This window comes from Parasteatoda tepidariorum, chromosome 4 (genome assembly GCF_043381705.1).
Source record: "Parasteatoda tepidariorum isolate YZ-2023 chromosome 4, CAS_Ptep_4.0, whole genome shotgun sequence".
In the NCBI taxonomy this organism is placed as follows: Eukaryota; Metazoa; Arthropoda; class Arachnida; order Araneae; family Theridiidae; genus Parasteatoda; species Parasteatoda tepidariorum.
The window spans coordinates 87195487-87213465 of NC_092207.1; the positions used below are offsets into that span (position 1 = coordinate 87195487).

General features: G+C 27.3%; 1 protein-coding gene across 1 annotated transcript in view; it reads left to right on the plus strand.

Annotated features, from left to right (window-relative positions):
- The first annotated feature begins 947 nt into the window (after positions 1-947).
- The window catches only part of LOC107442481 (probable ribonuclease ZC3H12C), a 27235-nt gene continuing 10203 nt past the window's right edge, over positions 948-17979 (plus strand). The window contains exons 1-4 of the mRNA XM_043047078.2: positions 948-1436; positions 4784-5041; positions 6448-6704; positions 11421-11660. Of these exons, the coding sequence (XP_042903012.1) occupies positions 1254-1436; positions 4784-5041; positions 6448-6704; positions 11421-11660 (938 nt within the window). The 5' untranslated portion in view covers positions 948-1253. The remainder of the gene's footprint in view (positions 1437-4783; positions 5042-6447; positions 6705-11420; positions 11661-17979) is intronic.

Consider the following 17979-nt stretch of genomic DNA (forward strand, 5'->3'; position numbering starts at 1 on the left):
AAGATGTAAAAACGTTTCAAAAATCCTGCTTTTACAAGCGCTGTGGAGAGCAACTTGGTGACAGAACTGGTTCGCTAAGAATGCCAGGTGGTGCCCAAATCACGAGTCTTTCCTTGAAAGCTTCCCGGATCTCCTAACCCAGCTGATCTGCAAGCACGAGGAAGCTCTGCTGAGCAGCAATCTATCTAGTGGTTGGAGGGCCCGATTTGGTTGAAAGATTCACCACAGCTCTGGCCAGAAGATATAATCGATCCAGATTTGGAAATTATCAACGATCAAAGAAAAAAAACTTTCGTGACTAATCTATTCAAAAGACAAATTCTGTTATATCATAATTCCACATCATATCGAAAAATTATACGAACTACTTGCAATTACAAATTTTAGCAGAAGGGTAACCAAGTCTTGCTATACTTCATTATAAATTATAACGGATGATCAAGGCATTATACGGGTCAGAATCTGAGCAAGAATAGCTATGAGCAAGAATCTGAGAACATTTAAATATATTATACTCGATAAGCATCGAGAACTAAAATATGGTGTGTCCCGCAGTGGACTATTCGTTAAGACACGGTTCCCAGCAGATCACCGAAGTCAAGCATAACTGGCTGCAGTCAGTGTGCTAGTGGGTGACCACTTGGATCAGTCTGCGTAGGGACCGAGGGTGTGCGGTATTGGTCCTCGTTAAACTGTTCTACCGTAAAGTGCTCGACTTTGCGTGCAGGTCGTTGGGCACCGAAGCAGGGGTGCCATCCCCTCTGCAGAGGATCAAAATTGTGATGTCATGTCTTCGGATCATCGTCAGGGATATTTTTATTAAATGAAAAGAAAAATATTAAGAAAAGGGAAAATATCGTAGTACATTCCTATACAACTAAAAAGAGGAGGAGAGGGGCCAAAGGCATGAAACTGGTCTCTCCCCAGATGGCGTATTCGAGCGTTGCGTAAGAAACTAATTTCACCAGTTCGAACGCGCTCCCATGTAAGTTGCAAGCCAAATGCACCTCAATCTTGATAAAAACAAATTATCATTTGTTCGATATTCGATTACTAAAAATATGTTGAATGTTATTATTGTGACACGAGCTATTAATTTAAATGTCTAAAATTCAAAACTTCGAATTGCACTTTGTTTATCAAATCTGTACATCAATTTATAAATATAAATCATCATAATCTTTGTTGCAAAATTAAGGCAGTGAAATATTTTTGTGCATTTTTATTTATCATTGTAATTTCAACTGTTTATCATGGAAGATATACCTGTTTCACATATTGGTCATAAGATACTATATGAATTCAAAGATAAATTAGAATCTAGACACATGGTAAAGATACTCATGCCTGATCTTCAAAATTCAGATTTATGTTCATCAGGTGAGACAATATTTGTCAAGATTATCGGAGCTAGGAAAAGTATTAGAAAAGTGCAGGTTTGTTTAACTGGTTATTATAATTTCTCTTCTCCTTATTATCTCCATAATAATGTAGACTTTTATAAACATTTGTAATTCCTTAAATCAGGGTTGGCAAGGTTTAGGACAAAATGGACTAATCCACGGTTTAAACCATCCTGTCCAAAACCCCCTGTGTCCAAAACTGTCCAAAACCCTTTTACTCAAATTATGTCACAATTTTATCTGAACAATATTTAAGAGGTAAAATAAACATAGAACTAATAACATATTGATATTGAAATCTACTACAGAATAATTGTTTCTAAAAGTATAATGTTTTATTAATATTGTTTGACTCTTCAATTTAAACATTAAACAAAGGATGATTAATCAGTAATCAAGTTCTATTGGTCCTCTCATTCAATAGTACATAACTGAAGTTGGACCTTGCCATACAGGTTAAGCTATTAGGGACTAAGTGCTTGGTTAGTCATAAACAGGTTTATTTACCTATAGCATGATTCAAGAATACTGTTATTTCATTCATGTTCAATTCTTTTAGCATAGTGGTGATACGTCACCAGTGTCAGTAACTGAAGCTGATGTTATGCCTTTCAAAACTGTTAATACATTTTTCAGTTATTTTGTATTATAAATTTAAAGTAATATATTTATATTTAAAAACAATTTTTTTTAGAAATAGATGTCTTTTTTATCATCCTGTGATGCAGAAATTAAAATTTTTTTATAAAAAATATATTGTGAGAAATAAAATGTTAATTTTTAAACAAATTTAGTATTTTTTTTAAAAAAAAATTATTCTTTTTTAATATTGCATTATTTATCCTAATACAAAAATATTATTTATCAGTATTAAAAGCCTATTTATATTTAAAGGATTAGGTATTCACTTTTGTTGTTCAATGAATTATGGAGTATTTGATGATTGTATTTGTATGGAAATGAAGTATGGAAATATTTTCTTATTATATTATTTTCTTTCGATAAGTTAAAGTAAATTGTATAATAAATATCAAATATTTATTGATACATGTAATTATGTGTACAATGTTTACACCTATAGAATTTTTACCTTTTACCAAAGTTCATGGTTTTGGACAGTTTTACCCAGTTTAGGACAGTTTTACCCAGTTTAAGACAGTAAAACCCACATGTCCTGTCTGAAACCAATTAAGGACGTCCAAAACCCCAACCCTGCCTTAAATATACTTATAATTTCACAAATATCTAGCTTTTTTAAAAAATAAAAAAATGCATCCCTTGTGAAAAATTGAAAATTAAGAAATGCTAAATCACGCATCAGTATACATCAAACACCAGATTCAAAAATAATCTTGAAAAAAATAAATTAACTAGTTTGCAGATACTATTANACGCTAGACAGTATTATTTTGTCAAAAAATGAATTCAGTCTTGAAATTTTTTTAGAGTGGCACCCCTGTATTATTTACTGTTCTATTTGGGAGATTTCTCTATAAGCAGCCCCTGCCAGAAAAAAAAAAAAAAAAACCATCACAGACAGGGATGGCAGATATAACTCATAGCCACTCCCTGGAAAACATTTACATGTTTTTATTAAAATAGAAGTTTTAAGTTTAAAATCTGTTTGACGCCTTGTCGATTGTAGTCGGCGCGACTGATCATGATGTGGAAATATCCCCTCCAGAAGGTTGATTTTATAAATTTTAGCAAAAACGTTTATTACCGTCCTTTATGAAATTCGTGTATTGATTTGACAAATGCAGTTTTTGTGAGTTGTTTTAAAATTTACAATTGAGTGCCAGTAATAACCTAATAGAAGAATCAAATAAATAATTTAAAGCATTGGTCTTTATTTTTTAAAAAAAATTAAGTTTATTCCAATTTTGACGACGAAATTCAGATGATTAATTTTTATACAGTAATTCAGCTTTATACCCCAAATTATGTTTATTTCATAAAAGGCTTATAAATCAAAGTATTTAAAATACATAAAATAAAAATTCAAGCTTAAATAATTTATGGACAAATAACTTTGTATCACTGAAGGTAAGAATGAATGAGGAAAGAAAGAATGGTAATGACAGATACTCATTTAAAATAAAATCTTATAAAAATATATATACGCTTAGATTTAAGGACAGAATGTGTAAATTTTTTAACATAATATTGAAAATTTACGTTTTTAATTCGCATTCATGTATCTTTTATTGATAGATTAGGTTTAACAACCCAGAAGGGTTTTGCTCGACTAAATGTTGAATATGTACATCACGCATGTCCTTTATCCGCTAATTCACGAAAGTTCTTTCAATCATAAGACAGTAGATTCGCAATCTTCCATGAATTGAAAATTTCTATTTTAACAAAATTCTCTGTGAGTTCCTCTTCTCTAGAATTTGAATTTCGTAATTTTCACAAAATCTCCTCAATAAGACATTTATTGCTTCTTTCACAGTACCCTTTTTTTCCTCTTCCACAGTTCTCGTTCACGCATGATTTAAATTTTTGTTATTTATTATTTTCTTTTTATGCTGATTTGTAAGAATGAAGCATAACTTCAGTTAAACTTCAAGAACATTAAAATTATAGAAAAATCCGCAATCTGTATTTTAATGCTGTGGCAAAGACAAAGATGTAAAATCAATTAGATAAAAAATTCTTCCTAAATTGCAAACATTTTAAAAATTCAATTGCTAGAAAAAAAGGTTTTATTTTTCAAAACAAAGCACATTTTCCTTTCTTTCTTCCATCTTAATTTTTGTTTTAAAAAATGATGAGAATTTGGGATCTAGCCAGGACTGAAGAAGATGCAGTCTCTTTTTGTCAGGAGAGAGGTATATTGGCAAACGATGCAACAATTTATAGCTGAATGTTTTCGACTTTTATACCGTCGACTGTTTTGTCATTCACTTTGCTTGGCGACTTGGCTCGCGTTTGGTCCACAATTGGTGACATTTTCGCCCGACTAACGGAAAAGTCAGAAAATGGTTTTTTTGAATTTAGTCATTTTAATATTGACCTTACCTTGAAATTGCAAAATAAAAACATTTCATATCAATAATTTTTTTAAACTTATTTTAAATAAATATTTTATAATATTATTTGTCAGAATTAAATAAATTATACTTCATTTTAGTAATTTTTAAATAGGATAATTTAATCTAAGTTTAATTTTATTTTATAATTTATAGTGATTAAAGTTGATATCACATACCTTAATTAGCATTTATTTATGGGTATTTTTAAGAAATGTACATCTTTTATAAGCCAGAAAGATAAATTTTTATTAAGTTATTATAGTTTTGTTCTAAATATAATTTTTGTGTGTTTTATTTTTTATCCTGGCTTCATTAATTTGAAATGAACATATGTACCTACAGAGATTCCTGAATCGAAAATTGTTATTTCAACAAAAATTGGTATCGGGTGGTCAAGAAGGAGATCAATCTGTAATTATACTAAACAGTGACTCAGAAGATGAAAATGCCAAGGAAGGAAAAAGATGTGTGAAACAAAACGAAGAGGAGCCTCCTAGAAAAAAACTTTGTGCTGAAATTATTGAAATTGATTCTGTTGTACCATCTGTGAGATCAGGAAATCATTCTCCATTCTGCGAAGTAACTAGCACTACTAATGCAGTAAGTTTTTCAGTTACTTTGTCATTAAAGAGTAAAAATATCACCTATATCATGTGTCTATGTTTGTATATTAGGTACTTATTACCACAGCAGTTATTTAGACACACTGTCAGTTGTATTGTAAACACTACTAATGCTGTAAGTGTTTCAGTTACTTTGTCATTAAAGAGTAAAAATATCACCTATATCATGTATCTATGTTTGTATATTAGGTACTTATTACCATAGCAGTTATTTACACACTGTCAGTTGTATCGATTACCGCAATTAATTAAGAAACACATGGATAATTAATTGTATGGAAGTTTTTTTTAAATCTTCCCCTTTAATGGACCCGTACCACATTTGATTATCTAAGACTTCAATAAATTCTTTTATATTGAATAATAGTTTTCCAATAATAATGAAGAATGAAAAGCAAGAATGAAATAGTTTTAAAAAACAACTTTTCTGTGATTTTGCTTGAAAATGTGAGAAATAAGATATTGATTGTAATTTATAAGAATTGATTTGATATAGTCTCAGTTAATTTTCTAGATATTTTGTTGATTTTCTAGAAATTTTGTTGATTTTCTAGAAATTTTGTTTTAAAATTTGTTTTAATAGTTTCTTATGCAGTTTTTTAAGGAAAGAAATTAAAAGTCAGTGGTTTATTTAGTGTTACTGTTATTCAAAAACTTTTTTATTTTAAGATATTTTTAGTTACAGTAAAACTTGATATGAGGTCAAATGTATTTGTATTGTAGGTATAACTAATGAGAAAAGCTTAAATAAATCTTCTGATCTACTCTTAATATTGACAGAGTAGATCAAGTATTTAGAAACTGAAGATCCAGGTTTATGTTTTTATATTTTGTTCTGTGGAAAGATTTTTTAGACAAAATAAATATGTGGTTTCAAATGGTTTCTATGCTATTTTAGTGACATAGCATCGATGCATATGCCATTTACATTGATGACTGAACTGAGTAAGAATTAAACATTAAAAAACTAGCAATGAAATCTTCAATCGAACCATTTGCAATTTCATTTATTACAAAGGCATGTAAAAAAAATAATTTTTCAAACATTTCTCCTGAATGAAATAATTTTTAAACATTTTTTAGGATGAGGGACTAAATTGTTCTTTGTAATCAAAGCTGAAATTTCAGAACACTAGCACTAATGGTTACGGAGTTAAAAGAGATTTAAACAAATTAGCATACACTATACTGTTTGAATAAAAAGAATTAAGGATTAAGTCAGTACAGAGATGACTATGATAATTTTGACCCTCAATTGTTCTTAGTTATCAATTTGCAATAAACCTTAACTTATAGCAATTTTTTTTTGTATTATATGTTATGTTTTGCCTCTATAATATAACAGTACTTAATCCATCTATAATCTGAGTAATTTTTAATTAGGACGAATCAGTCATTATTATAGATGTTCCAACTGCTGAAGAATTTATTCCTATTTGCACAACAAACCCACAAATTGAACTAACACCAAGTACAAAAACTGTTCCTGAAGTGGATGATGATGATGTTGTTGTAATTTCTTCAGATGAAGAAGATACTGTGAATCAGGTACAACAGTTACCAATTGTACCAAAAGCCATTTGTACACCTCCCAAACGACTCAGACCGGTAGTTATTGATGGCAGTAACGTTGCACGAGCGTATGTATTCTTTGAGTATAACTTATACATAGCATTATCTCTATATCGATATTATATGGCGATATAACTTATGTTCGAAACTTATTTCTTTTGAGTCAGAACTACACAATCAGAAATGTTAAATCAAAAAAAAGGAAGAAAATAAATAAAAGAAATAAACTAAAACAAATGAAAATGCTAATTATAAAAAAATGCTTTTATAACATTAATAGCATTGCTTAATTTTTCAACTATAATAATAAAGTTTCATTTACTTAAGACTGATAAAAAAAAGTCTTAAAATGAAAAAACAAGCACAAGCTTTGTTTTAATTTTTATTTTTAAAATTAAAAACAACTTAAGATTTATTGTTTTAAAAATCATAATAAAATTATAACAAAATATTTTACATACTAGTGTTTAAAAAAAAAAAAACGAACGTAAAAAGCAAACTAAAGTAAATGGGATATCTCCAAGTGACGTAGTGTGGGTATCAATGCTATTGCGCATGCTCACGAAGCTTAAATGTAAATAGAATTTTGCCTTGATCAGTTTGTGATATTATAAAATTCCCTACTTGTTTCGATTGTAAACAATTTTTCTCTCCTTCAAGTCGGGAATTGTTAAATATCACAAACTGATAACAGGAAAATTTCGTTTATACTTTTATTCATGAGAATGCACAGCGCATCTGAGAGGTTGCATGTCTGGGTATTGTTAAATTATTAAAGCTAGCTTAAACATTGCTTAACTTTTTATTTAATTAAAAAAAATTTTGTTGTTTTACTTAATAATTGAATTTTTTTTTTTAGAAAAAGTATGTAAATAACCTTAACTTTGTTTAAATTTTAAAAAAAATAAAGGCTAAAGATTTATAGAGTTTTAAGTAATGTTTAAAAGAACAAATAACTTATATATATTGAGAAAATATTAAGAGAAAATGGTTACAAAAACTAAGTAAACTTAGAGAAAATGGCTACGAAAACTAAGGAACTTAAGTACAAAATATTTTTGTTTTAATAAAAGATTTAAAAAAGTAAAGTGTTGCTTTTAAAAAATCAAGATAAAAATAAAGAATATTAAAAATAAATGTAAGCTTTGTTTAATTTTTTATAATTAAAAACGGCAAGGATTTACTGGTTTAAAAATAATCATCAAATTTTATCAAATTATTGTACTCATGTGCATTAAATTAATAAAAAAATATTTTATAACAAGTATAAATTACTTAAATACAAAATATCGCTATTAAATTGTATCGCTTAAAATTAAAAAGGATTTTTTTAAAAAAAATGTAAGGAATATAATTTTTTTATTTATAATTTCTTTTTATTAATAGTTGAGAATGAAAGTTAAGGGCAAAAATAAAAGTAAAATAATAGCAATTTCAAAGTTAATCTTACTGTAAGCCTACTAAAATTAATTGACAACTAATGTTAAATCCCGACAGACAAAAAAAAAGAAGAGAAAAGAAAGTAACAGAATAATGTACAGCCACCAAAAAATAACATAAGTCCGACTGAAAATAATCTTCAAGAAACATAAAATCCAGACGGAAGAAGCTTACATTAAAAAACTGCATTGTGTTCTACATTTCATGAAACTGTGACTCCTGATTCAATCGGCTCTTTGCCATTCAACATCATGAAGCGAACATCGTTTTCCTAACAAGCCGAAATCAAAATTGCCTACGTCAGAGCGGTAACCGTGTTACCGTAGTTTAAGATCTTCGCGTGTTAAATCGTTATATCGGCCACTTAAATCAGATTTCTGATGCTAGCAAGAAATGAAAGCCGCTATATCGGCTTGATGATGCATGTGTTAAATCGATAATTTGTAATATATCAATTTATGGCCCAGTCTTAGTTATGGTACAGTACTGTAATGTATGAGCAATTCCACCATTTACATATGTGGCAGAAATCTCATCTAAATGTGGCGTGACTGAGCCAGTAAAACAATTATATGAATCAGTTAAAAAAAAATCAAACTGTTCTAATAATTTTTATTAATTTAAACTCTTGGTATTTTCTACACTTACTCCAATTATTTGTAACTTTCATTTGCTTAAAAATTATTTAAAAGTTATAAACTAAGTGTTACGCACTGAAACACAATGTGTTACATCTGTAACAGCCAGCTTTTCATTTATAATAATTTTTAAAAGTGAATAAAAATTGAAGTAAGGGAAAATGATACCATGAGTTAGTGAGCAAAAATCATTAAAATTACTTGTTCTTTTTTTAACACGAGATTTTTACTTTTAAAATTTGCATACATGACATTTGTAAATGCTGGAATTGCCTTTAAGTAACTTAAATAAAACACACCAGAACTCCAATTATTTAGATTTATCAGTATCAGACAAAATTGAGAAATAATTAAAAATTAACAAAAGAATTTAATGTCCTAGTAGTTTTTGGGTTTCTTATTCATTACTTAATTTTTGCCAAAATTAACTTTTGGATGTTTTCTGTTTAATATTTCATTACATTATTATTTTCGTCTCAATTCTCTATGATGCTGAAATTCTGTTATATAGAGTCAGATGTGCTAAAGTGGGTATAAAATCAAGCTTCTTTTTTAAAGGCTCTGAAACCAAACAATTCAATATATTATACTGGAAATTTTAATGCATTCTGTATACATTGGATTAATATAGATTAAATTATATTAATCCAATGATAATGCATAACTTATCTATTTTGTTTGTTTGTTTTCTTATAGTAATGCTTTCAAATGTATATGTAAGTTCTAAATTTAGTATATATTTCACTAAAAAACTTATGTAAATATTGTTTGAGAAATACAAATGCTCTTAAATAAATGTGCCATGATTATATTTAAAAAAATAAATGCTAATTTTTTTTCTTCTTCTTATTATTATTAAATTAAAATAATTATAAAAATTAGGTTTAACTTCAGATGCAGTATATTTTGCAGAACTCTACACTATATCATCAAAAAGCAGGAAAACTATAATAGTTTTTGGTTCATTTGAAATATAAATGAGAATGTAAAAATTCATATCTATAGTGTTAATTTAAAGTGTTTTTACTATTTATAGCAGACATGTATTATTTATGCAATTTAGCTATTTTGACTGCAATATGAAGGCATAAACTTGCGTGAGAACTCATCTATATCCTTATATATGCTCACTAAGTTGTACTATGCTATTTTGGTAATATTTTTAATTGTATACAATGTCTGTTTTATTGTTATTTCTCCCCCTGCCTGTATAATTCTCTTTAAAAAGTAAACTTTAAACGATATGTTCTTTTAAGTGGGCCAACCGGCCTTAGTAGGGGGCAGGGAATTGTCCTTGCACCAGAAAGGTTCTGGGTTCGAATCCCGGGCAAGGCATGTATGTTTTTTCCTTCTCTGTACAATCTGTCCTCACTATGGGAGCGACGTTGGCCCACCTAATATGGTGCCCCTGAAAGAGAGGCCAACAAAATCGCCCCGTATATGCCTGAATTGACGGATGTTGCCACAGGTGGGCATTGGAGAAAAATTTTTTTTAAGTGTTTAAATTACTATGTAGGACTATAATCAAACAAGTAAATTACTTTTTAGCTGCTTCATTGTGAAATATAGAGTATTAGATACTTTAATAAGCTAACCCAAAAGTAAAAAAAAAATCCCTATCATTTGATACTTACCTAAGCCTAACCATATACTCATTTTACCCCACCTCAGAAATCAATTCATTATAAATATAATTTTTAAATTTATTCTTAAATTTCTATGTATATATGTTCTTTAGATGTCCCTCTAACAGGTTGATGTAAAATTAATAGTTTTTCCCAGTTTTTAATGATATTAAAAGAAAGTTCATCAAAAGCTTAAATTAACATACTGTATAAGTTGATCATAAAAAGATCATTTGTAAACGTTTGGTTTTTTAATCAAATTTTAAAACTAAAAAAAAATATAAATAAACGCTTGTCGCAATCCTAGTAGATGTCTCTAAAAAATTAAGCAAATTATCTCAATTGAAAAGGTGAAAATAGATGTTTTATTTATTCATTTATTTTTTCTATCACATCCTCACTTTACCTCATGTACCCACTTGAACTCACCTGACCCTAGTAAATGCTAATTTATTTTAAATATTTGTTTTTCATATGAATTTGTATGACATTTCATAAATAGTTTTTATTTAAAACTAGTCTTAATTCTTTTTTAGCGTAAATCTTAGATACATAAACATTTGATAAGATATTAACTTAATATCCATTTTAGTTGCATGCAATAATTTTACTTTGTTTAATTATGATATTTACTTATTAATTTGTAATTAATTTTATAATATATTAAGGGCATTTATAATAATTGCAGTTGTTCAATCTCGGCAAAATGTTGAAAATTTGAAAGATTCCTAAAAAAAGTATTTTCTAAAGAAAGTTTTTTTCTTGAAAAAAAATTATTTTGGTAATGATTCTAATTTCTAATAACTGCATGATAAACATGATTTTTTAAAATTGCAAATGATATTATGTTATATTTAACACTATTTCAAAGTATCTTTTATTTATTTAAAGAAAAAGATATGTTTGATGAAAATATTATTGGAAAAAATTCATCATGATAAAACTTTTTCTACTTTTGATATTTTCTTGAGTCAGTTACTGTATTACTTTATAAATAACTTTTTTTCCTCCATTTCAGTTTATTAGTTTTAAGTTTGTTTTTGGGTTGTTGCAAAGAAAATATATTATTTCATTGTTTTAGGCATGGGAAACCACAAAATACGTTTTCATGTAAAGGCATAAAAATCTGTGTAGACTATTTTTTGAAAAAAGGTCACCCTCAGGTCACAGCATTCGTACCACTTTTTAGACGGCATTGTAGAAATGGTCCTATAGTGACCACAGACCAGTATATATTGGAAGAACTTGAGAAAACGCAAAATGTAGTATTTACCCCCTCTAGGAGAGTTGATGGAAAGTCATACATGTGCTATGATGACAGGTAAAAAAAAATATATTAATTAATATTTTATTAATTGTTAATGTTTTACTTTTGAATTATGGCTCTGGAAGATGAAAAATATTCAGCATTATTTTTAAAAGTCATAATGGTAATTATTTTAAAAAAGTCATTATTTTGTACACCATCTCCTTGCATCATCTACCTGCAAACCAATACCATCAGGCTAGTTTAATTTTAGAATATTAATCCTGTTCCACTCATTCTTTCCGAATAAGAGGAAAATAAACTAGTTATGTAAAAAATCATGCTTAATTATCCCTTAACTGACAAGGGACTGCATTTTGAGTACAACTAGTTTGTTTTCCTGCATCAGTTTGATTTCTCAAATTTTATTCAAAAGGACATGACCTTTACTGGGAAATTGATGTAAAATTTTTTCCAAGTGGCGGATTGGGTTTGGTTTATATCATCAACTAACATCACCAATACTATCGATTCTCCTTCATGATCTCTTTGTGTACATTATAATTTTTTTACTTAATGTGCATTACTTTCCCGTAATGATAAATGTTTACATTTATTTAACTCTGGATTCATAAACTCTCTACATAATTCTCGATTTATAAACACTCTAAATTCAATCTTTATTTAATATTATCTCTTTTTTTCTTTTTTCAAAATGTGAAAATAAAATGACCAAAATATGAATGCAAAAATAATCATTTTTACTAAAATGCGAACAGAAATTCTTATTATTCTTTAAGAATTTATCTCTGTTCAGCCTCTCCTTCTCCTCCTCTTTCTCCCCTCAATTTACAGCATGTGATGACTCCCTTCTGAGTAAAAGATGACCTTATCTCTGGATATTCCCCTCTGAAACTCTCTGTTTGAATGATTTCAAAGACAACTGTCAACTTTTTCTTTTCTTCGAAAGCATCTGGTTTTTCAACACCTGTGTCTACAAATCTCTTCTAAATAGTAATTGAGCAACAGTTAAAATCATTATTTCTTTTTTTTCACAGTATCCTTTATTTTAGTGTGAGTGCTAAATCATACTTGTTTATTTTCAATAGTCTCCCATCTTCATGGTCACTGATTATTTTTAAATACAACTGATATTTTTCTTTTACTATTTTATGTCTTTGTTTTAAAATTTGTTATTCGTTCATATCATATTATTCCTTTAATTTTTATACACGAATTCCGGATAAGCATATATGTGTTTTGTTATTTTAAATCCAGATTCTTCTGTTCAAGTAACTGATTATTTTCAGTTCAATTTGACGTAGGTTATTCTGTGGAGTTATTTCGTTCCTGAATACTTGGTTTAATCTTAAGAGTTTTTATTATTGAAAATGCATTTTTTGAGGTTATCCACTCAAATGAACTCCCATATGTGTGGGTACTATTTATTTTCAATTAAAACTGGTCATTTTTCTATTACTGCTTTAAAATCAGTTATTAGTCTTATATTAAATATTAATATATTTAACCTCTCATATTAAATATTAATATATTTAACCATTTATTTAACCATGCATTGTAGTATGAGACATTTTCAACCAGTGCAATATTTGAGAATCAACCAGTGCAATATTTGAGTAAAATATCTTACCAGCATTGAATATAAATTGCGAATTTTCTATAATCTTGGAGATCAATACATAACTGGGAAGTGTTATTTTTTGTTTAACACTTATCAGCTCTAAACTTATTTATCTTTATTAGCTTATATTTTATTCTTCTGATGTATTGATAATTGAGTTTAAATATTAATACTTTATTAATTATTGCTTGATATTCAATGGCTTTTTATATTTTCTATTCTTTAGGTTTTTTGTTTTTAAGATATATTAATCATTCTAGTTAATTTCAAGTTCATAATTAAATTTTCAGCATTAAATTTCATTTAAGATCTGGAATATTGGCACCTTATTCATTAAGTAGTGTAATTGGCTCTTGTAATTGACAATATAAAGCAACTTATAAGTTTACAGAAACGTTTATTTTTAAAAAAAAATAATAAAGATTCAATATAAGAGTTTTATGTCAATTAATTGTAAAGATGTTCCATTATTTGATAAAATAATAATTATAATTGCATTGATTCCTTTTACTAGTAATATTGTTTAGTTTTCTCCGAAGTAACATAATAATTAGTATTAATATTTTAAACGAAAATCTTTTTTGAAAATAATTTTAAAATGATTAAAATTTGCAATTACAAATGAGATAGAACTTTTTCAGTTGAAAGAAAGCTATCTCTTATAGTAATTTTTTTTCAATTTTTAAAAAATTTGCCAAATCCAATCCTGATAAGAAGAATGTAGCTATTAATTCTACTAAATTGTTTTTAAATATACACATTAAATATACCAATATTTTATATTTTATGGGAATTGTATATAATTTTGTGTTAACTGTTTTATTTCTTTTGTTTTCTTATATCTATTTTATTATTTTTTATTTTCTAATGTCTATGAATGATATTTATCTTAACATTTTTAATGTCAATGAAAATTGTTTGCAGTTGTACTGATTTGATTTTATTATGCTGTGAAAAAGGTTGAAGGATTTTTTTTGCCACAAAACTATTAAATTTTTAAAAAAACTCTTTAGTTTGCAGGATTGTTGATATTGTGTAAACTGTTAAAAAATATCAATGAATTTTTAGAAGTTATGTTATATCTTTTTGCTTAATCTCTTTATATTTAATGAAAATATGTTGATGTTGTATATTATTGTGTATTTTTCTTCGCTGAGTAGAAACTGTCACAGTTAGAAACATGCATTGAAAACAGTATGTAGAAAGTACACTAGAGAAGAAAAAATATTGATATGTAGTTTTTGAGTTATTAACTGTTAAACTTTTTATAAAATTTATTATGGATGACACTCTTCAAAAATGCAGACACTATACATGGCACTATTTATAATAGAGATTTGCTGTCTTGAATAGCGACAGTAAATTAAAAAATTTTTCTTATTAAAATTTTAATGACATTATTCATTTATTTATGAGCGAGATAATATCAACATAACTTCACTTATTTTTTAATATCTGTCCCATCATTAAAAATTTAATCGAAGGGCATAATACTATCTCTATTTTCTACTTACATATTAATTGGATTGATAAAAGTAATATCTAAAGAGCTTGTTTTTATAATTAAGTTTATTTTAAACATTGAAAAATTATATAGAGAATTTTTCAATATGCGTATTTAATAAAAAACAAACAAACAGCAATTAGAAAATTAAAGATTTGAAAAATTATGTAGAATGTATTAATCAATCATTGAATACACTAACACTATAAAAGTATTTTTAATAACACTGTTTTATTTATGAGAAAGATAGTATGAAAATATCTCTACTATCTCTACTTATTTTCTGCCCGAGCATTAGAAATTAAATAAATAAAAGTCTAACATTGTCTCAATTGTTATTTTCTCCTTTCATAAAAATACTTATGGTTATTAATTATGTTACGAAAAATAATATCCAAAGAGATTATTTTTGTATTTAAGATTATTTTAAATGTAAGAAAATTATAGCATATTAAAAAATAAAAATAAAGACAGCAATCAGGAAGTCAGCGATTTAAAAAATAATGCAGAATGTATTAATCAATCCTTTATTCAATACACTAACACTTTAATTAATACCAATTCAGTGAAAAAATAATTCAAGTAAAAGTGTAAACTTATTTTACTGGTGTCAATTTTTTATTCTTGTCATTTTTAATAATATTTCTAATTAAATGTTTAATGATTATCTCAATATTGTAAAAGAAATAGTCTATTATTATTAAGAATATGAGGAAATAACGATAAAAGGAAGCCTTGCATGTAAGTTCTAAAACAATGTATCAGCACAATTCCTTGAAATAACAAAACTTCTTTTATTAGTGTGTGTTCATACTTTTTTTAAGGAAAAATATATAGATTGCATTTAAATAGAATAATTTTGTTTGCATAGATATATTTTAATAACATAACTCCCTGCCTGCACAACTCACAACTGACTATTGTTATCCCATTGATAAATGGTTCGAGAGTTACTAGGTTTTGTGGGTTCTCTCTCTTTGTAACATGGATGACAATTATTTTCTCTTAAAAAGTCTTTCCTGAAAACACATTTGTTCTGTTAATTATCTTTGGTCTTCTGAGTTTTATTTTAACTGAACAGGCAAATGTTGTTTCCTGAATGATAATATAAAATCATAATATGATAATATAATATGTTTTTAAAGGATGTTTCTATTTCATGCTAAGTAACAAAGATGATTTCTAAACGATCATGGAAGTAGGTGAGTAAATTAAATATGAAGCAGAGTTTTTTTTCTTCTTTTAATGGTGTATTAAATTTTAGCAGCTAGTTTAAAATGTTATTGTAATTGTTTATCAATAACATGTCTTTAAGTGCACTTACGTAAAGAAATATCATGAATTAAGCAAGAATTTTATGTGAATATGTTTAAAAAATTTAAATGACACAGCCAATCAGAGTGGTTGAAAAACTTGAACATTTATGGGCAAGTGCTAGGAACTAACCACTCATGTTGAACAACAGTTATTGAAAGAGTTCATCTACAAAATGCACATGACCAGGAGGTCACAGTTAGAGAACGTCTGTGTTAGTTTGTATAAAATGTTGCTTGAAAGGGCAATGTATTTAACATAACAAATAATAGATATGTGATAAGCAATACCACAAAAGAGATATTTAAAAATTCATTGATTAATTTTAATGCAAGCTTTCTGTCTAAAATAAAATATTTATGAACAAATTAAATTGCAACTATTTTAATAAAAAAAGTTAAATTTAATTACAAACATGCAAATATACTTGTATCTTACTCACATGTAATTTGACTCTGTAATATCTGTGTTATCAATTGTGTTTTAATTTAATTTATAGTTGATCTAACAATATTTTTTATATTTTCAATATGTTATGTTTTTTTTAAAAACTTATTTATTTGTATTTTATTTTTAATTTTATATCATTTTGAAATATTTGTATGATTGGAAAGAGCTATAAAGAGAAGAAAACTTGACATCATATAGGCTGATTTGAAGACATGCAGGGATGAGATTTTTCCACTTTTTAGCGGATCTCCGCTTTTTTCACTTTTATCTCTTGAATTTCAGCTTTTTTATCAAAAATTCAAATTTTCTAAAAATTTCACTTTTTTTTTATGAGTGTTCCGCTTTTTCAGAAAATTCACCAATTTTCAAAGAGAAGCAGAAAATTCAAACTACATAGCTACCAATCCTTTCTCATTTTTATTTTAGCTATTTTCTCCCCTTTTACACGCAGCAGATAAGATTTTCCAAATTTTTTACCCGCCCTCCAGATAGATTCGATTCTCGTAGTTCAAACGACGCTGCTTCTGACAAGCCTTTTAGAGGTCCCAAGCCTGAAATCTGCTGATATCTCGATTCTTATTCACACGATTTTAATATCAAACATAGCTTTTCGTCTTTGCATGTTGCGATTCTTATTCACGCGATTTGAATATTGTACGTTGCGATTCTTATTTACGAGATTTAAAAATCCTATATTGTGATTTGTATTTACGCCTTTTTAAAAACCAATGTAGCGATTTGTATACACGCAAGTTTAAAATTCAATGTCTTGATTTGTTCATGCGGTTTATAATATCAAACGCTGATTTTTGTATTTATACGTGATTTTAAAATAAGGCATAGGGATTCGCATTCAGGCATTCTAAAAATTATGCATCATAATTCTTATTAATGCAATCTAAAAGTTACGCATCATGATTCGTATTTACGCGATCTGAAAATTGTGAATCGTGATTTGTATTTACGCGTTTTAAAAATTCTATATCCCAGTTTGTATTTTCTCATTTTCAAAATCGTATATCTAGTTTCATATTCACGTGATTTCAAAATCCATAATTGTTATTCATATTCACAAAATCCATAATTGTTATTCATATCAACTATCGCGATTCTTGTAAGACGTAAATCTTTTTTTAAAATTAGTTACTATAAAGGTGACTGTTTTTCTAGCTACGATTATTAGTATATGTAAGTGTTACAACATCAGAGAAACTGGAAGAGAATATATATTAAAAACTTACATTCTGTGCTTGCAAGGAAGAAAAAATAGGATTCGTCACAATATGTTTGAAGATGAACTAACGACTAAATATAGCAAACATAAAAGATATAGCAAACAAAAACAATCACTTAAAAAGGGATTTCATTAAAAAAAAATTTTTTTTTTTGAAAGAAGAGTTAATTAACTCATCATCAAAATTTTATTTATAATTGCTGTTATTTATGCTATAAAATGCAAAATTCTTTTCAGTTAAAGTGTATTT